The sequence below is a fragment of the Mustela erminea genome, chromosome 11 (genome assembly GCF_009829155.1).
Source record: "Mustela erminea isolate mMusErm1 chromosome 11, mMusErm1.Pri, whole genome shotgun sequence".
Taxonomy (NCBI): domain Eukaryota; kingdom Metazoa; phylum Chordata; class Mammalia; order Carnivora; family Mustelidae; genus Mustela; species Mustela erminea.
Genome location: NC_045624.1, coordinates 85,268,201 through 85,289,940, shown reverse-complemented (window position 1 = coordinate 85,289,940; position 21,740 = coordinate 85,268,201). Strand labels below are relative to the sequence as shown.

The 21,740-nt window shown below is 39.2% G+C and overlaps 1 protein-coding gene and 1 long non-coding RNA gene across 6 annotated transcripts in view; one reads left to right on the top strand and one right to left on the bottom strand.

The window, feature by feature from the left end:
• The window catches only part of FBXL13 (F-box and leucine rich repeat protein 13), a 247,282-nt gene that overhangs the window by 172,896 nt on the left and 52,646 nt on the right, over window positions 1-21,740 (top strand). For all 5 annotated transcript variants that reach the window (XM_032306078.1, XM_032306079.1, XM_032306081.1 and 2 more), the window contains exons 16-17: window positions 7,892-8,011; window positions 8,799-8,925. In XM_032306078.1, the coding sequence (XP_032161969.1) occupies window positions 7,892-8,011; window positions 8,799-8,925 (247 nt within the window). The remainder of the gene's footprint in view (window positions 1-7,891; window positions 8,012-8,798; window positions 8,926-21,740) is intronic.
• LOC116569671 overlaps window positions 1-21,740 on the bottom strand; it is a 71,657-nt gene that overhangs the window by 5,262 nt on the left and 44,655 nt on the right. The gene's annotated exons all lie outside the window — the stretch shown is intronic.

Genomic DNA, 21,740 nt, shown 5'->3' with positions numbered 1-21,740 from the left:
TGTGGTTTTGATTTGAATCTCCTTGATGGCTAGTGATGATGAACATTTTTTCATGTGTCTGATAGCCATTTGTATGTCTTCAATGGAGAAGTGTCTGTTCATGTCTTCTGCCCATTTTTTGACATGATTATCTGTTTTGTGTGTGTTGAGTTTGAGAAGCTCTTTATAGATCCTGGATATCAACCTTTTGTCTGTACTGTCATTTGCAAATATCTTCTCCCATTCCGTGGGTTTCCTCTTTGATTTGTTGACTGTTTCCTTTGCTGTGCAGAAGCTTTTGATCTTGATAAAGTCCCAAATATTCATTTTCACTTTTGTTTCCTTTGCCTTTGGAGATGTATCTTGAAAGAAGTTGCTGTGGCTGATATCGAAGAGGTTACTGCCTATGTTCTCCTCTATTATTCTGATGTATTCCTGCCTCATGTTGAGGTCTTTTATCCATTTCAAGTTTATCTTTGTGTATGGTGTAAGAGAATGGTCTAGTTTCATTCTTCTACATATAGCTGTCCAATTTTCCCAGCATCATTTATTGAAGAGACTTGTCTTTTTTCCATTGTATATTTTTTCCTGCTTTGTTGAAGATTATTTGACCATAGAGTTGAGGGTCCATATCTGGGCTCTCTATTCTGTTCCACTCATCTATGTGTCTGTTTTTATGCCAGTACCATGCTGTCTTGGTGATCACAGCCTTGTAGTAAAGCTTGAAATTAGGCAACGTGATGCTGCCAGTTTTGTTTTTCTTTTTCAACATTTCCTTAGCAATTCAGGGTCTCTTCTGATTCCATACAAATTTTAGGATTGTTAGCTCCAGCTCTTTGAAAAATACCGGTGGAATTTTGATCGGAATGGCATTAAAAGTATAGATTGCTCTAGGCAGTATAGACATTTTAACAATGTTTATTCTTCTGATCCATGAGCATGGAAAAGATTGAGATTATTCTCTGCATATTCTCAGACCACAATGCTTTGAAACTGGAGCTCAACCACAAGGAAAAGTTTGGAAGGAATTCAAACACCTGGAAGCTAAAGACCACCTTGCTTAAGAATGCTTGGATCAACCAGGGAATCAAAGAAAGAACTTAAACATTTCATGGAAACCAATTAGAATGAAGACACTTTGGTTCACAACCTCTGGGATACAGCAAAGGCCATCCTAAGGGGGAAATACATAGCTATCCAAGTCTCCTTCAAAAAAATTGAAAAATCCAGAATACACCAGCTGTCTCTACACCTTAAAAAACTGGAGAATCAACAACAAATTAAGCCAACCCTACACACAATAAGGGAAATAATCAAGATTAGACCACAGATCAATCAGGTAGGAACTAGAGATACAGTAAAACGCATCAATGAAATTAGAAGCTGGTTTTTTGAAAGAATCAATGAGATCGATAAACCATTGGCCAAACTAATCCAAAAGAAAAGAGAGAAGGCCCAAATTAATAAAATTATGAATGAAAAGGGAGAGATCACAACTAACAGCAAAGAAATAGAAACAATCATCAGAAATTATTACCAATAGTTATATGCCAATAAGTTAAGCAACCTAGATAAAATGGATGCATTCCTGGAAAACTATAAACTTCCAAATTGAACCAGGAAGAAATTGACAACCTGAATAGACCAATATCTAATAACAAGACTGAAGCAGTGATCAAAAACCTCCTAAAAAACAAGAGCCAGGACCTGATGGATTCCCTGGGGAATTCTACCAAACTTTCAAAGAAGAAATAATACCTATTCTCCTGAAGCTGTTTCAAAAAATTGAAGCAGAAGGAAAACTTCCAGACTCTTTTTATGAAGCCAGCATTACCCTGATCCCCAAACCAGGCAAAGACCCCACCAAAAAGGAGAATTTCAGATCAAAATCCCTGATGAATATGGATGCTAAGATTCTCAACAAGATCCTAGCAAATAGATCCAACAGCACATTAAAAAGATTATCCACCATGACCAGGTGGGATTCATCCCTGGGTTGCAAGGATGCTTCAACATTCGCAAATCAATCAATGTGATAGAACAAATCAATAAGAGAAGAGAGAAGAATCACATGGTCCTCTCAATTGATGCAGAAAAAGCATTTGATGAAATCCAGTATCCGTTCCTGATTAAAACGCTTCAAAGTATAGGGATAGAAGAAACATTCCCTCAACTTCAAAAAATCTATCTATGAAAGACCCACAGCAAATATCATCCTCAATAGGAAAAATCTCATAGCCTTTCCGTTGAGATCAGGAACACGACAAGGATGCCTACTCTCACCACTTTTGTTCAGCATAGTATTAGAAGCCCTAGCAACAGCAATCAGACAACAAAGAGAAATAAAATGTATCCAAATTGGCAATGAAGAAGTCAAACTCTCTCTCTTTGCAGATGACATGATACTTTATATGGAAAACCCAAAAGACTCTAACCCCAAACTACTAGAACTCATACAGCAATTCAGTAATGTGGCAGGATACAAAGTCAATGTAGAGAAATCAGTTGCTTTCTTACACACTAACAATGAAAACACAGAAAGGGAAATTAGAGAATCGATTCCATTAACCAAGAACTATAAGATACCTGGGAATAAACCTAACCAAAGAGGTAAAGGATCTGTACTCGAGGAACTACAGAACCCTCATGAAAAAAATCGAAGAAGACACAAAAAGATGGAAGACCATTCCATGCTCATGGATTGGAAGAATAAACACACACATATTTTTTAAATCACTACATAATTACTCCATTTCACTGTCACAATTTCAAGGGGAAAAGAATATGATTTCAAGAATCTATACCCAATATGCCATCTTCATTGTGGGTGGTAACTTTAATCAGCATAAAGTTACCTTGTAGTCCTTGTTTAATATTTTTACTAGCATAGTGGGTTTTTTTGGGGGGTGGGGGATTATTTATTTATTTATTTATTTGTGAGAGAGAGAGAAAGAGACAGAGAGAACACAAGCAAGAGGAGAGATAGAGGGAGAGGGAGAAGCAGACTCCCCACTGAGCCAGGAGCCCAATATGGGGTTGGATCCCAGGACCTGGAGATCATGACCTGAGCCAAAGCAGATGTTCAACCATCTGAGCCACCCAGGTGCCCCTCGCATAGAATTTTGACTCAATCTACTGATTATTTGCCATGGCTATATTATTTTTACTTACATTTGCCCAATACATCTTTGTAATTTTTTTGTTGTGTTGTCATTTTATTTTAAATATGTTTCTTGGAGACTACTTGTAATTTAGGTTTATTTATTAAACCAATTTGACAATCTCTTGTCTTTTAATAGGGGATTTATATTTATCATTATTTCAACTTATTTATATTTATCATTATTGTAAAACTGATATATTAGGTCTTATTTGTTTATGTTTATATTTATAAATTTTCAACTTATTTATATTTATAATTATTATAAAACTGATAATTAGGTCTTCTTTGGTTTCTTCTATGTTTCTACAATTTGTACTTTGACATTTTTGTTTTTATTTATTCTCTTTTTTTAAAAAGTTTATTTATTTATTTATTCGACAGAGAGAGATCACAAGTAGGCAGAGAGGCAGGTTGGGAGGGGGGGAGCAGGCTCCCTCCTGAGCAGAGAGCCCAGTGCAGGACGGGATCCCAGGACCCCAAGATCATGACCTGAGCCAAAGGCAGAGGCTTAACACACTGAGCCACCCAGGTGCCCCTATTCTCTCTTTTTTAATGTACAGATCATGTTTTGCCACTTTAAAAGCTTTTACATATCTCTGATTATTGCTTTGTTTTTGTTTATTATATTTTTTCCGAGAATTTTCTTTACTTAAAGATTGAATCCTACTTCTCTATTTTTGATGTCATTTTAAAAAAAGATTTTATTTCTTTATTTGACAGACAGAGATCACAAGTAGGCAGAGAGACAGGCAGAGAGAGAGTAGGAAGCAGGCTCCCTGATTAGCAGGGAGCCTGACTTGGGGCTCAATTCCAGGACCCCGAGATCATGACCTGGGCCGAAGGCAGAGGTTTTAACCCACTGAGCCACCCAGGCGCCCCTGATGTCATTTATTTTTAATTCTTTATCTTTCTGCATTTCAGGGGGAACTTGCAAATATGCCTTCTACTTATTAATTCAGTATTCTAAAAGGGTCAGTTTGGTTTTGATGACTTACTTATTAGATTGTAGTTGGCACACAATGTTGCATTAGTTTCAGGTGTACAACTTAGTGATTTGACACCTTTATAAATTATGCTGTGTTCACCATCTGTATGTAGCTACCATCTGTCCTATTATATCATTATTACAATCTCATTAACTATATTGCTTATGCTGTGCCTTTTATTCCCTTGACTGAGTCCTAACTGGAAGCCTGTATTTCCGCTAAGGCCTCAATCTCCCATCCCTCTACCCTCTGGCAACCATCAGTTTGTCTTCTGTATTTATAGGTCTGATTCAGCTTTTTGTTTGTTTATTCATTTGGTTTTCTTCTCTCTTTTAATTTCACTTATGAGTGGAATCATATGGGGTTTTTTGGATTTCATTTATGAGTGGAATCATATGGTTTTGTCTTTCTCAAACGGACTTATTTCACTTAGGTCCATCCGTGTTGTCTCAAATGCGCTCTTCATTTTTACGGCTGCATAATATTCTATTGTATGTATTGTATAGTGTGTGTATATAGGTATGCATACACCTGTTCTTTATCTATTCATCAACTGATGAACAGTTAGACTGCTTCCATATCTTGGCTATTGTAACTAGCGCTGCAATAAACACGGGGTGGATATATATTTTTTGAGTTAGTGTTTTTCATTTTCTTCAGATAAATATTCAATAATGGAATTGCTGAATCCTAAGGTCGTCTTATTTTTAATTTTTTAGGAAACTCCATACTCTTTTCCATGGTGGTTGTGCCAATTTACATTCCCATCCATGGTGTTCAAATTTTCCCTTTTCTCCACATCCTCACAGATGCTTATTATTTCTTGTCTTTTAGATACCAGATACTCTGACAGGTGTGAGGTGATATTTCATTGTAGTTTTGATTTGCATTTCCCTGGTGATGAGCAATGTTGAGCATCTTTTCATGTGTCTGTTGGCCATCTATAGGTCTTCTTTAGAAAAATGTCTATTCAGATCCTCTGCTCATTTTTTAATTGGAATTTTTTAAAAAAGATTTTATTTATTTATTTGAAAGACAGAGATCACAAGTAGGCAGAGAGGCAGGCAGAGAGAGAGAGGGACGGAGGAGGAAGCAGGCTCCTCACTGAGCAGAGAGCTTGATGCGGGGCTTAATCCCAGGACCCTGAGATCATGACCCAAGCCAAAGGCAGAGGCTTTAACACACTGAGCCACCCAGGCGCCCCCTAATTGGATTTTTTGGATGTTGACTTGTAGAATCTCTTTTTTAAATGATTGATTGGTTTTTTTCTTTTTCTTTTTAAATGTACAATAGGATCTAAGACAAAACTCCATTCTAGCTGTAGGTAACAACAGATGCTATGACAGGGAATCCAGATGTTTAAACAGGAATGGAATTAAGGATCACCATTGACTCAGGCACAAGGAACCACTTAATTTTTGCCAGAATTCTTTTGTTTTTAAAGATTTTATTTATTTATTTCACAGAGAAAGAAGAGCAGAGGAGAGGGGGCAAGCAAGCTCCCTGCTGAGCAGAGAGCCTGACACAGGACTCCAACCAAGGACCCTGAGATCATGACCTGAGCCAAAGGCAGATGCTTAACTGACTGAGCCACCTAGGCACCCTTTGCCAGATTTCTTAATTCCGTCTATGGCCAGGGGGCCCTTCTGCATGGTCTTTGCTTTTAGCTTCTTGAATTTCTTCTGCTCCTCTTTCTGTTTCTGCTTGAAACCTTCTCCTCCTCATCTGTCTCCTTGGACTACTTCAGGGGCCTTTTCCTGCCACATTTGGGACTGGACATGGCGCCTGCTACCTCTTCTCCAGACCCTGCCACCAGAAGCTGACTTTTATCAGTTCTTTTATATTTTAGATATTAACCTCTTATCAGATATAATTTGCAAACACCTTCTGCCATTCAGTAAGTTGCCATTTTGTTAGATTGGCTTCTTTTGCTTTGCAAAAGCTTCCATTTTGATGTCATTCCCCAATAGTATATTTTTGCTTTGTATCTCTTGCCTTAGAAGACATATCTAGAAAAGCCTGTCTATCTAGGACAATAAAGCCGTGTTTGCCATCTGTCTCAGGTGGCCATCTTTTCAACTTAGAATGCGTTTTTTTTTTTTTTTTTAAGATTTTATGTATTTATTTGACAGAGATCACATGCAGGGAGAGAGGCAGGCAGAGAGAGAGAGAGAGAGAGAGAGAAGCAGGCTTCTTGCTTAGCAGAGAGCCTGATATGGGGCTCGATCCCAAGACCCCGGGTTCACGACCTGAGCCGAAGGCAGAGGCTTTAACCCACTGAGCCACCCAGGTGCTCCTCATCTTAGAATGTATCTTAGAATATTTTTGTTACATCCAGGTTGCTCCTTATTAATTCCTACTGCTTCCTTACACTGTTTAATATGTTCTAATTTTTTTTAAGATTGTTTATTAATTTATTTGACAGACAGAGATCACAAGCAGGCAGAGAGGCAGGCAGAGAGAGAGGAGGAAGCAGGTTCCCTGCCGAGCAGAGAGCCTGATGCGGGTCTTGATCCCAGGACCCTGAGATCATGACCTGGGTCAAAGGCTTAAACCACTGAGCCACCCAGGTGCCCCTATGTTCTAATTTTTTAAAAATCATCTTCAGAGGTATGCTTTTTTAAGTCTTACAAATGCCATGCCATATTTGTTTTCCAGTTAGTAAAAATATCTCTCAATGACTACTCCAGCCCTGGTGTTTGCAAAGAGACAAGTTGATCAGTTGTGTTTGAAATGTCCTTCTCCCTTTCCCCCTTCCATTCCCCCACCCACCAGGTAACTGCTGCCACATGCCCCCATTACAGATGGACAGGGAGTTGATGGACATGGGAGGTATCCACTTAATGTGGCCCATTCAACTGAAACAGGCTCATTCACCTTCTGCTCGGTACTGCTCGGTTCGTTGTAAATCTGACCAGAGGATATAGGAGAGGTCAGCAATCAACATACATGGCTCCCAAGGCTCTTCCAATCAATACACCTATGCGCAGGATTGTTGTGTGTGAAAGCCACCTCTCTTAGGATGTAGTGTGCAATCTTCTGTTGTGCTTTATTTACTGAAATGCTTTTTAGAAGGAACTGGCAGTCTCCAAATGGAATTAGAGCTCCCAAGGGAACAGATGGGCCAAACAGACCTCCAGTCATTTATAAAGCATGGTTCAGGATGAGGTGGGTGGTGGAAATGGCACTGACACACAGGTGTCTCTGATTAGGAATAGAGAGTGTGAGAAGACTGAGGTCAAGGTCTTCTTCCAGGTTTTCTGTACTTCAGCAGAAAAGAAATCCATAGGTCACTTACTGGATTTTTCAGCCCAGCTAACTTGACCTTATATTTATTGAAAATTCCTGTAAGATTCTGACCATAGTTTGACTGTTAGTCTCGGTTCTCCCTTTTCTAAGTTTTAGTGTTACTTTTTTGCAAGAAACTGCTTCAGGGATTGCTTAACTTGATCACATTTTAACTCCAAAGAGACCTTAAGGACAACCTGTCTTATTAATCATTCTAATAATCATGCCATCTAATTAAATGAACAATTAATAGGAAGAACATGTTAATAAATACTTCTCCCATTGCTATCATTTATACTTTTTCTATTATACTGAAAGTTATATGATCAAATTTGGTTTTAAAATGTTAACACAATACCCATATAAAGATATTACCATGCTATTTTAGAATGTATTGAATATAGTAACTATTACTTAAGTAGTACTCTATATATTTACATTAAAATCACATGTAAAGCTTTTCTCTTTCCTACAGAATTGGTGATATGGGACTAAAGCAATTTCTTGATGGTCCTGTGAGCATAAGGATAAGAGAGCTAAATTTAAGTAACTGTATCCACCTGAGTGATGTCTCTATTGTGAAACTATCAGAGCGGTATGATAAAACAATAAAATTTTATATCATATCATTAGAAATTGTGTATCTGCTAATAGGAGACATCAGAGATAGACCTTCAGAGACATTTGGGAAACACCAGGAGACTGAGAAACTGGTCTAATAATGAGTGAAATAAAATAAAACATTGGAGTCAGATTAAACTAGTCTTTTGATCATATCTATTTCTTATTAATCTCACATTAGAGAATGTTTGAGATGGAGTCATTAACGAAGTTATCACTATCTAGACACGAGTGACTTCTCTTCACTTTTCAAGGATATTATATCTACATAAATCTTCACTCCAGCGTTTCCCAAGAGATGTTCTAGCTGGTGGGTTTACTCCTGATCCTCCTACTTGTCAGAGATCTTATGTACAAAAGTAGGGGTCAATTCCTGTAGCAAACATGTAAGGGATTGACCTTGTACTTTTAGTGGTCATTCATCATACTTACATGATAGCTTTTTGTATACATGTGATATTTTTTCTTATTGGAAATTGTTATCTGAAATGAAAGCTCATATATATATATATAATATTTGCTACAGGAATGATACATATATAATATATATAGTAATATATAATATATAATAATCTACCTCCCTTTTATCCTACTTTGTAATGCCAAATTATTTTCCACTTTAAAGTTTACTTTTATTTTAAGAAAAAGAAAGTCCTTGCTTCAATAACATTTGCTTCTCTTAGATAGTTTTGATATAAAGAAATGATTACTGACACTGTGATTAAAAGCTAAAATTAATTCTTCATACTGCTTTCTTTCAGCTGCCCTAATTTAAACTACTTGAGTTTACGAAATTGTGAATATTTGACTGACCTAGGAATTGAATATATGGTAAACATCTTTTCCTTGCTGTCAGTAGATCTCTCTGGAACACACATCTCTAACGAGGTAAAGAAAATTTTCAGACTAGTTCAATGCCTTTTATTTTTTCCAGTAATATAATCATTTTTCACTTTGTAAACAATGAATGTATTATCAATTATTTTTATTTCCTAAATTATTATTATAAAGGTAAGATTAGGAATATTGTTTCTGGAATAGTGACAGATGAGGTTATTTGTAAATCAATGGTCTTGTTTCTCTGCTTACAAAATGGCAAATTCAGTATTTTGAACAAGGTCTTGACAGATTGGAATGTTACATGATAGATCTGAAATCTGTTCCATTATAGAAGTTTGGTAATGTGGACATAATATATTCCAGTTGGCTTATATCTGTTTTTCTTGTGGACTGAACATTCTGTAAGACTACCTGAGTACCTGGAGATCTCACTCTTTAGTTCAAAACTGAAGTCTAGAAATGGTCTTATCAAATCTACAAAAGAATACATTTTGAAGAACTAATTTCTGGGTTGCTTGGGTGGCACAGTTAGTTAAGTGTCAGACTCTTGGTTTTGGGTCAGGTTGTGCTCTCAGGGTCCTGAGATTGAGCCCCTCGTCAGGCTCCATGCTCAGCACACAGCCTGGCTGGGACTCTCTCTCTTTCCCTCTGCCCCTCCCCTGCTAAAATAAATAAATAAATCTTAATTTTTTAAAAAGGCACTGATTTTTTGCAAGCTGCTGATGTTACTCATCAGAGTTGAAACTCAGTCCATACTCATCCTATCACTCCAGCACTGCCCCACTTACCAATCAAAAGGAAGATAAATCTGGAGAGATTTGCCAGGTTTCTGAAAGACTTTAATGGGCTGTAGTTAGATAAGGAATGTGTTGGCTTCTCTTGAAGATCAGGCAGTGGAAGAGATACAGGAAGACAACAGAGGTGAGGTTCTCCCATCTGCTTGCTAAATCCCTGTTCATCCCTCAAGCTCATAAAATATCACCAGTGAGGCCTTCTCTTAAAAGCCCTTCCTTCCAGGCAAGTATAGAACTACTTCTCTATGTGGATCTCCGGCCCCAGCACATCCTTGGACATGACCCATTTCTCTCCATTTTTCACTGCATTACTGATAATCCATGTTGTATCTATTCTTCCCCAAGATTTAGTGGGCTAGATGTAAGACTAGGGTCTTTCCTTTTTTTTATCTAAGAGGGAATTTAAATTCAATCTCTATTCTGCTAGAAGTTCTCCTCTCCCTTTCCTTGGTAGTGTCATCTATGTGTGGTACCAGAGGGGGTGGAGGCAGTTACATGGAGTCAACTTGTGATGGTGGAGGAAAAGTCTGATCTTTTCAATGTTTTCTGTCCAAGCTGGAACACACTGGGATGGCTGTAAGCTCATTTGGTCTTTGGTTTCCTGTTTTGTTAAATTCCTTGATGTGTCTTCCTAGTCCCTGCTCCAAAGCCCCTTTAAGTCTTCTGGCTCCTTTGTCATGTGTGCCTTGCTTTGGGCCCCTCTGGGTATGGGGAATCTGTGAGGAGGTCTTAGTTCCATAGTCCTAGACATCCCCTGCAGACATTTTCCTGCTCTCCCATCTGGGTGTATTTTCCCTCAGGCCCATGCCTCACCCTTCTCTCACTCCACCGCAGAGTGGCTGACTCATGTCCACTTGATTCAGTTGGATTTGGGGCTTGTGAGATATTTGTGAGCAATTGAAGGGGAAGGAGAAGGAAAAGGCCAGAGTTTACCTCCACCTTTCTTTGCATCATCAGCAACAGCAGCAATAGCTGCATTTCCTTTGTGATCTTCTCCCTTCCATCAGGCCTCCTACGATTCCAGCTTCCCTGGTGACCTTGGCCCCTGGGGTCTAATCACAGTATCTGTTCTCCTTGGTCTTCCAGCGCAGGGGGAGTAGTGGCTTCCTCTTGCTGCTCACATCTCTAGATTTGTCATTATCCTATTTAGCTTCTCAGTTTCTCTGCCACAAATGCAGCCAATTCCCTGTCACAATGACATTTCCTAGTTTTTTTTGTTTTGTTTTGTTTTGTTTTAAAGATTTTATTTATTTATTTGACAGAGGGAGACCACAAGTAGGCAGAGAGGCAAGCAGAGAGAGAGAGGAGGAAACAGGCTCCCTGAGAGCCTGATGCGGGACTCGATCCCAGGACCCCGGGACCATGACCTGAGCCGAAGGCAGGGGCTTAACCCACTGAGCCACCCAGGCGCCCGACATTTCCTAGTTTTAATTAGAGTTGTTTCTGTTTTATTTTTTAGATCTTAGCTGATACAACAGCAAGCATAGGAAAATTCAGATGCCTTGTTCCTTTTCGCAACCCACCAGGGAAAGGTGGGATGGGCTCCCATTTACGCAGATCCCTAAACCTATCAGGAGGTGCCAACCTTCTCTCCGGATGAACAGAGTCCAGGGAGGTCTAGAACAGGGCCCTGGATGGGGGATCTCTCAGCGTCTCGTTCTTTGCTTCCTTCTAGCTCCCCCTTCCTCTGCTCTTTCCCTCCTCCTCCTCTTTTCTGTTCTTCTTTTCTCTTGACATAGACTAATCTGGGGGTGGAAAAACTGTCCCAACTGATTACATGGTTTGAAAAGTATTATGTCTCAAGTCTTTCATGGTTTAAAATTTAAAGCTTAAAAGCCTGGGATCTTTTTCTTTTTTTTCCTCCTGTGTTCTGTAAAAACCTTCCCTTTCATATACAAGTGGATGCCCAGCTGCTGTTAAAAGGGTCATGAGGTAACAAGAAGTAGAAGATCAAAGCACATTATAAAACACATCAAAATATGATTCCACCACAGCACTTGTCACCAGCCAGGAGTGTCTGGTGAACATTTGTGGAACAAAGGCAGTGAAGCTTAAATGTTTTATTCGGGGCTTTAGCACTTTGGGAAAACTTGGTTTTTATTTTCAAAGACTACATATTGAAGTTTTTTCTATTGAGGACAAGTTAAAAAATTAAGATATAAGGGCACCTGGGTAGCTCAGTTGGTTAAGTGTCTGCTTTCAGCTCAGGTCATGATCCTGGGGTCCTGGGCTTGAGCCCCTAATCGGGCTCTTTGCATAACTGGGAGTCTGCTTCTCCCTCTCCCTCTGCCTCTGCCTCTCCCCCTGCTTGTGTGCTCTCACTCTCTATGTCTCTATCAAATAAATAAATAAAATCTTAAAAAAAAAAAAACTTAGGATATAGCCTCAAGTCCCACTTGTTTTTTTTTTTCCTTGTAAAGAATATACACAATCTGAGAGCTGCAAATGGATATCTATGAGGAGAATGTAGTTATGTCCTGCTAAAACATTGAAAAATAAGTCTTCTGAAGGTTTTTTGCTTTCTTCCTTCAAATTGGTTAAAGTCTGATCTAAAAGGCAAATGATTGACTATACAGTACTACAACAGCTGTGGAAGCTAATCTCAAACAGTCAAGATAAAATATGTCAGCTCAGGTATCAACTTGGGCAGCTAAACACCAGTCTGGATTGTAGGTCTGATGAAGTGCAAATCTGACTGGAGACTTAACATTTGGGATTTAAACCCTGGAATGTTGCAGATATTCACTAGAGATCAAATGTGACCAATTGTACCTCTTAAAAAAAAAAGTTTCTTATATTTTCTAGTAATTATGTTCACTCTCAGTTCTTTTCAATAATGAGTTTTCAAAAACAATGAGCTTTCAGTTAGAACCATACTACTCATTTGGCTAACAAATCTTTATTCTGACTACTTTGTGCTCAGTGCTGGGGATGCTGGAATAGACAAAACAGGCATGGCTCCTCAGGCATGGGGCAAGTGGTTACAAACCGTGATGGGTGTGGGAAACAACCTTACTCAGAGTCAGAGAAGACCTTTTCCAAGATAGAAAGAAGGGGTATGTGCTAAGCCAAAGAAACAACCTGAATAAAGACATATAAATTTAAAAGTATGGTGACATCAAGGAAATCTGCACATTTGGGTATGGCTTGATTGTGAGGAGAATGGTGAGAGATGATGCTTAAGAGACTCAAGGACGAGGTCATGAGGGGTGCAGAAGCCACATCAAAGAATTTGTTCTCTGCCCTTTTAGCAAGGGAACGGCACTAAGTATCATTGATTAGGCTGTAACAAGGTCAGATAGACAAGTTTTAAAGACAACTCTATCTGCTGGATAAACATAGGCATAATAGATGAACTAGAGACTAATTATAAGGCAGTAATCCAGTTATGAATGTCTGCGTTAAGGTTAGAGTGCTGGAGCAAAGTCTGCAGGTTTGAGGGGCACTGAGGAAAAAGAATCAATAGGAGATAGAAATAGACCGAGTGTGAGAGTAAAGAAGAGAGGGAGGGAATCAAGGGTGATGCCAGATTTTTGGCTTGAGCCTCTGTATAAATGGCAGTGTCCCTTACTGAGCTGTGTCCTTTCCATAGTGGGAGGGAGCAGGTTTGCTGTTTCTCTGAGTCACCAGAAAGACAGCTTTATAGAAATGTAGAGAGCTCAGAAAATAAGCAGAGAAATCACTGAAATTCACTCCCCAGAGGTAGAAGAGCTTTTTAGGTTTGCAGAGGGTGAAGGGGTGCTGCATTCTGAAAATCATGGAAACTCATGTGGAAGTTAATCAGCAAAAGCATAAACACATATAGTTAGACACTCAGAAAGATGTTTAAGTGGGAGAGCTAATTTAAATGGGGGAAGCAAAGAGGAGGACACAGTAATTTCACACTGTATACATTTCTTATAATAATTAGAAAGTAGTGAATAATGTATCACCCATGAATAAAAGTTGTTTAAGAAGTTATCCGGTAAGTACATTTTAGAGAATGAGGAAATATATAAGTTTTCCTTTACCAGTATAAAGAGGAACAAGGTTTACTAGTGAGGGAAATAGCTTCCTAATGTGATGGTGTCTTTTTTTTTTAATTTTTTATTTTTTATAAACATATATTTTTATCCCCAGGGGTACAGGTCTGTGAATTGCCAGGTTTACACACTTCACAGCACTCAGATGGTGTCTCTTTTTATAAGGATTCATTTATTGGGGAGCCTGGGTGGCTCAGTGGGTTGGAGCCTCTGCCTTCGGCTCAGGTCATGATCTCAGGGTCCTGGGATCGAGCTCCGCATCTGGCTCTCTGCTCAGCAGGGAGCCTGCTTCCTCCCTTCTCTCTGCCTACTTGTGATCTGTCTCTGCCAAAGAAATAAATATAATCTTAAAAAAAAAAAAAGGAATCATTTATTCATTTTGGAGAGAATGAGAGGGGGGAAGGGCAGATAGAGAAGGAGAGAGAGAAACTCAAGCAGACTCCACACTGAGCATGGAGCCCCATGAGAGGTCATGCAGTGCTCCATGTGGGGCTTGATCTCACAATCCTGAGATCAGACCTGAGCCGAAACCAAGAGTTGAATGCCCAACTGACAGTGCCCCTAAGGTGATGGTATCTTAAAGTATCTGCAAAAGTCTTTAATCTCCTATAACTTTTCTTAATGTTTAATTAAATAGGATGTTATTCATTCCCTTCATTGTTTGAATATGAGGTTATATCTCCATGTATGTGGGAAAATGTTTTCCTGTAGTTAGGAGAATTATCACCTACTAAGACCACAGTACCCACAGTTAGGGCAGTTCAGTCCATTGCTTAAGTTGTCTTAGTCACTGCCATATTTGTTGTTTAAAGGGAAAATGATTCAGAGCAATGTTCCAGACAGTGTGCTTAGACGGTGGTTTAGAACTCTTTCATTTGCCTAATGTTTGAAGGTTTTAATTATGAGTACTGTATCTTGAGTGTCTGTTAGGTAGGCAATCTCCTGGAGCCCTCTCACTATGTGAGATCCATGAAGACTGAGACTCTGTTTTGGTCATTGCTGCTTTCACAGAATCCTGGGGGTGATAGATACTCAGTAAATACTCACTGAACGAGGGAACAATTGCTATGCTTTATGGTTACCAAATGTGAGTAACACCCATTCTCTGGTGAAGGATCTATACTTTAGAAACTACAGAACATTTATGAAAGAAATTGAAGAAGACACAAAAAGATGGAAAAACATTCCATATTCATGCATCAGAAGAATAAACGTTATAAGAATGTCTATGCTGCCCACAGCAATCTATAATTTTAACACCATTCCAATCAAAATACCAATGGCATTTTTTCAAAGTGATGGAAAAAACAACCTAAAATTTGTATGGAGCCAGAAAAGACCCTGAATTGCCAAGGAAATGTTGAAAAAGGAAAACAAACCTGGGGGCATCACATTGCCTGATTTCAAGTTATATTACAAAGCTCTGATCATCAAGATAGCATGGTACTGGCACAAAAACAGATACATAGATCAATGGAACAGAATAGAGAGCCCAGAAATGGAGCCTCAACTCTATGGTCAACTAATCTTTGACGAAGCAGGAAAAAATATCCAGTGGAAAAAAGTTGTTTCAATAAATGGTGCTGAGAAAATTGGACAGCTATATACAGAAGAACGGAACTCAACTATTCTTTTACACCATACACAAAGATAAACTCTAAATGGATGAAAGCCCTCAGTGTGAGACAGGAATCCATCAAAATCCTGAAGGAGAATATAGGTAGTTCTCTCTTCAACATCGGCGCAGCAACTTCTTTCAAGACATGTCTCCAAAGGCAAGGGGAAAAAAAGCAAAAATGAACTTCTGGGACATCTTCATCAAGGTTAAAAGGTTCTGCACAGCAAAGGAAACAGTCAACAAAACAAAGAGGCAACCCATGGAATGGGAGATGTTTACAAATGACACTACAGACTAAGGGTTGATATCCAAGATCTATAAAGAACTTCTCAAACTCAACACCCAAAAAACAAATAATCAAGTCAAAAAAATGGGCAGAGGACACGGACAGATATTACTCCAAAGAAGACATACAAATGGCTAATAGACACATGAAAAAATGTTCAACATCATTAGCCATCAGGGAAATTCAAATCAAAAGCACATTGAGATACCACTTTACACCAGTTAGAATTGACAAGATAAGAAACAACAAATGTTGGAGAGGATGTGGAGAAAGGGGAACTCTCTTACACTCTTGGTGGGAATGCAACTTGATGCAGCTACTTTGGAAAACAGTGTGGAGGTTCCTCAAAAAGTTAAAAATAGAGCTAACCTATGATCCATCAATTGCACTACTGGCCATTTACCCCAAAGATACAGATGTAGTGAAAAGAAGGGCCACATGTACCCCAATGTTCATAGCAGCAATGTCTGTAACAGCCAAACTGTGGAAAGAGCTGAGTGAGATGCCCTACAACAGATGAATGGATAAAGAAGATGTGGTCTATACCCAAAGAACAAATAATCCCATCAAGAAACGGGTAGACGAGATGAACAAACATTTCTGCAAAGAAGACATCCAGATGGACAACAGACACATGAAAAAGTGCTCCACATCACTCAGCATCAGGGAAATACAAATCAAAACCACAATGAGATACCACTTCACACCAGTCAGAATCGCTAAAATTAACAAGTCAGGAAATGACAGATGCTGGCAAGGATGTGGAGAAAGGGGAACCCTCCTACACTGTTGGTGGGAATGCAAGCTGGTGCAACCACTCTGGAAAACTGCATGGAGGTTCCTCAAAAAGCTGAAAATAGAACTACCCTATGACCCAGCAATTGCACTACTGGGTATTTGCCCTAAAGATACAAATGTAGTGATCCAAGGGGGCACGTGCATCTGAATGTTTATAGCAGCAGTATCCACAATAGCCAAACTATGGAAAGAACTTAGATGTCCATCAACAGATGAATGGATAAAGAAGATGTGGGGAATACTATGCAGCCATCAAAAGAAATGAAATCTTGCCATTTGCGATGATGTGGATGGAACTAGAGGGTATTATGCTTAACAAAATAAGTCAATCGGAGAAAGACAATTATCATATGATCTTCCTTATATGAGGAATTTGAGAGGCAACTTGGGGAGTTTGGGGGTAGGAAAGGAATAAATGAAACAAGATGGGATTGGGAGGGAAACAAACCATAAGAGACTCTTAATCTCACAAAACAAACTGAGGGTTGCAGGGACGGGGAGTGGGATAGGGAGAGGGTGGTTGGGTTATGGACATTGGGGAAGGTATGTGCTATGGGAAGTGCTGTGAAGTGTAAACCTGGCGATTCACAGACTTATACCCCTGGGGCTAATAATATATTATATGTTAATAAAAAATAAAAAATTAAAAAAAAAAAGATGTGGTCCGTACACACAATGGAATATTAGGTAGCCATCAGAAAGGATGAACACCCAACTTTTGCATCAACATGGACAGAACTGGAGGAGATTATGCTAAATGAAGAGAAAGTCAATTATCATATAGTTTCACTTATTTGTGGAACATAAGGAACAGCATGGAGGACATTAGGAGAAGGAAGGTAAAAACGAAGCGGGGGAAATGGAGGGGGAGATGAATCATGAGAGATTATGGATTCTAAGAAACAAACTGAGGGTTTTAGAGGGGAGGGGTGGGGGGATTGGTGAGCCTGGTGATGGGTATTAAGGAGGGCATGTACTGCATGGAGCACTGGCTGTTATACACAAACAATGAGTCATGGAACATTACATAAAAAACTAATGATGTACTACTGTATGGTAACTAACATAAAATAATGATAATAATAATACCCAAAAATACAGAGATGCCAACCCCCCCCCAACAAAAACCTGTTTTTTGCAGTTGAATTTGGAAGGGTAAGTATGGGTAATTTAAATATAGTGTGGCAGTGTAGTGTTGAAGGAAGACAGGAAGGGATCTGTTAACTCAGCCTACTCCACATGTAAACATGAAAATGAATGCTTGTTTAAGGAACTTTATATAGCTTAATACTACTAAAATATACTACGAAAAGGAGATGTTGCTGAGGAATTCCATACTGTGCCAAGGAGCTTGGACTTGAACCAGTGGATGGTGAAATAGCACTTAGTAGGGAAGTCTCAGCCATAGTTAGCCTTCGAGTTTAGTTAGATTATTTGGGTTTTTCTCTGGGGGACAGATAGGTGAGAAGAAAGAGTAAAGGCAGGAGACCAGTGGGAGATCTTTTAGTAGTTTAAGAAATATATGACAAATTTTTGAACGAGGTAGAGGCCAGAACTATCATGAAAAGAACATATTTGAGAATACTCTGGACATAAAGCTGAAAGAACTTGGTGATTGATTAATTGTGGGAGATCAGGACTTGGGGTGAAGGTGAAGAGGTAAGAATGATTCCCAAAATTTGACTTCGGGTGGATGGAGGTCCTACCTTGAAAAAGAAAGGTAACAGGTTTTCAGGGAAAGCTGATCTAATCTAAAATCTCTGTCCCTCTGCTGCTTCTCCATCCCTGCTGCCACTGCCATAGTTAAAGCACCCTCTCTCCTTGCTAACTTCTGTTGCCTTAAGTATCACTGTCTTCAGAACAATTCTCCGCTGGCTGCAGGGTGATCCCTCTGCAAGCAAATTGGAGCTTCTTGCTTCCTTGCTCAGATTTCTTCAGGAGCGCCATTGCTTATAGTATAAAGTCTAACCAATCCAGTGTAGAGGCCCAATCTCTTCCTGAGGTGGCCCCTACCTACCTCTACTGTCTCACTTCCACCAGATACCCACTTTTCATCTTCAGCTGAACACAGACACACAACTGACTGCTCCTCAAACATGCCACGTCCTCCTTGCCTTCCCATCTCTGCAAGTTATTCCCTCTGCCTGAAACACCTTCTCCCCTCGTCCACCTAGTAAATTCTTGCTTATCCCTCAAGTTTTAACAGTGTGAAGTTCTCCTGGAACTCCTGGGCAGACTTAGGATCTTTCCATCTTGTTTCCACTGTACTTTACAATGCTCCCAACTAAGCCATTAGCTCATTAGATTTTCATATTTGTTCCACACCTGTCTGCCTACAACACCGGAAGCTTCCTGATGGTAAAGGCTGGGGCAGCCATCTTTGGGAAGCCTCCCTTAATGTCTAGTACACAGAGGCACGTAAAAGATTTGATTTGTGAGTCAGTGGGTGAGTGAATGAATGAATCTCATACCACTTTTTTCCTTTCAACCAAACACATAAGGCTTTAAATTCCACATTTTCTCAGCTATGCTGTGAGCTCCAGTAGGAGTACTTACAGCTGCATATCTTAATCTGCTGATACACTTTCAAGAGACCACCCATCTGTATGGAACACACACATAAATAAGGCCTGAGGCTCAGTGAAGCAAAACCTCTAAAGCAGGAAACACATGAAATCGCTTGGGATTCAATAAATGGAAAGAAGGGAGTTAAAAGGAAGCAGGGAGTCTCAGAGGCATATGGGCTTTCCTTTGGATTTTCAAAGGCACATAACAAGAAGTCTGCCTTGGTTATACTCTTTCATATGGAGCTTGACCTCTTTTTAGTCCTTTCCAGGCCTTTCTCCTCACTAGTGGCCTTATATGAATTTGTTGATACCAACATTAGCAATAGTAGTTTTCCTTACAGAGGCTACAGACAATAGTCTCCTGTTTCCAGCAAATTGCCTACTGGAAACACTGCAAAAAGAAGTGACCAACTTAAGCTTGTCACTTCCCTCAAGAAAAATCCCTCCTCTTGACTTCCATCAGGTAGGACGTGAGCCGTCTCAAGGCCAGTTGCTCTATTTCTAAGTGACAAAGATGCTGATTTTCTTCCCCTTTAAAATATATAGAGGATCTATTTCTGTGTGTTGACTAAAGCCTGCTCTCCTTTAGACCTATACATCAGCAAATTAGATCACAGTGGTTAATATATTAAAAATATGATCACAAAATTCATACTACAATCAAGTAAATAGAAATAAATAAAAATAGTTGAGAAAAAGAAAGGTAAGAGTTTTGTTTTTTTTTTTTTTTTATAAAACTTTAATAGCTAACCATAGAATAAAAGGGAAAATCACTTGTGAGGTTAAAATACATTCTGAAGGACTTTGTATGAGACAGCGTTATCAATGATTTTAGAAAGAGGATGTGTTAATTGAGATAAAACGTTATTTCCAAGTATAAGTTTTGTTCTTTATCCCTAAAAGAATGTGGTAAGCAGCACCAAACAGAGCAAATCTTTGAGAAAGGAACATAGGAAATATAAACACTAATTCACATAATTATGAAAGGAAATAGGTTCTTTCCAAGAATTCTGAAAGCATGCCAGCAAGATAAGAGAAAATTAGCTCTATAAAAACAGACAATTTTTTTAAATAATTTTTTATTTTTTTATTGACATATAATGTATTTTTAGCCCCAGGGGTACCAGTCTGTGAATCGCCAGGTTTACACACTTCACAGCACTCACCATAGCACATACCCTCTCCAATGTACGTAACACAACCACTGTCTCCCTACCCCCCACCCCTGGCAACCCTCAGTTTGTTTCATGAGATTAAGAGTCCCTTATGGTTTGTCTTCCTCCCGATCCCATCTTGTTTCATTTTTTTCCTTCCCTACCCCCCAAGCCCTCAAGACCCCCAAGTTGCCTCTCAAATTCCTCATATCAGGGAGATCATATGATAATTGTCTTTTTCTAATTGAGTTATTTCGCTCAGCATAATACCCTCTAGTTCCATCCACATCATTGTAAATGGCAAGATTTCATTTCCTTTGATGGCTGCATAGTATTCCATTGTGTATATATACTCCATCTTCTTTTTCCATTCATCTGTTGAGGGACATCTAGGTTCTTTCCACAGTTTGGCTATTGTGGATACTGCTGCTATAAACATTCGGATGAACATGCCCCTTCCAATCACTACATTTTTATCTTTAGGGTAAATACCCAGTAGTGCAATTGCTGGGTCATAGGGTAGCTCTATTTTCAACTTTTTGAGGAACCTCCATGCTGTTTTCCAGAGTGGTTGCACCAGCTTGCATTCCCACCAACAGTGTAGGAGGGTTCCCCTTTCTCCGCATCCTTGCCAGCATCTGTCTTTTCCTGACTTGTTAATTTCAGCCATTCTGACTGGTGTGAGGTGATATCTCATTGTGGTTTTGATTTGTATTTTCCTGATGCTGAGTGATGTGGAGCACTTTTTCATGTGTCTGTTGTCCATCTGGATGTCTTTGCAGAAATGTCTGTTCTGTCTTCCGCCCATTTCTTGATTGGATTATTTGTTCTTTGGGTGTTGGGTTTGATAAGTTCGTTATAGATTTTGGATACTAGCCCTTTATCTGATATGTCATTTGTAAATATCTTCTCCCATTCTGTCAGTTGTCTTTTAGTATTGTTGACTGCTTCCTTTGCTGTGCAAAAGCTTTTTATTTTGATGAAGTCCCAACAGTTCATTTTTGTCCTTGCTTCCCTTGCCTTTGGCGATGTTTCTAGGAAGAAGTGGCTGTGGCTGATGTTGAAGATGTTGCTGCCTGTGTTCTCCTGAAGGATTTTGATGGATTCCTTTCTCACATTGAGGTCTTTCATCCATTTTGAGTCTATTTTTGTGTGTGGTGTAAGGAACTGGTCCAGTTTCATTTTTTTGCATGTGGCTGTCCAATTTTCCCAATACCATTTGTTGAAGAGACTGTCTTTTTTCCACTGGACATTCTTTCCTGCTTTGTCAAAGATTAGTTGACCATAGAGTTGAGGATCTATTTCTGGGCTCTCTATTCTGTTCCACGGATCTATGTGTCTGTTTTTCTGCCAGTACCATACCGTCTTGATGATGACAGCTTTGTAATAGAGCTTGAAGTCTGGAATTGTGATGGCTTTCTTTTTCAGCATTCTTTTGGCTACTTGAGGTCTTTTCTGGTTCCATATAAATTTTAGGATTATTTGTTCCATTTCTTTGAAAAAAATGGATGGTATATAAACATATAATGTATTATTAGCCCCAGGGGTACAGGTCTGTGAATCGCCAGGTTTACACACTTCACAGCACTCACCATAGCACATACTTTCCCCAATGTCCATAACC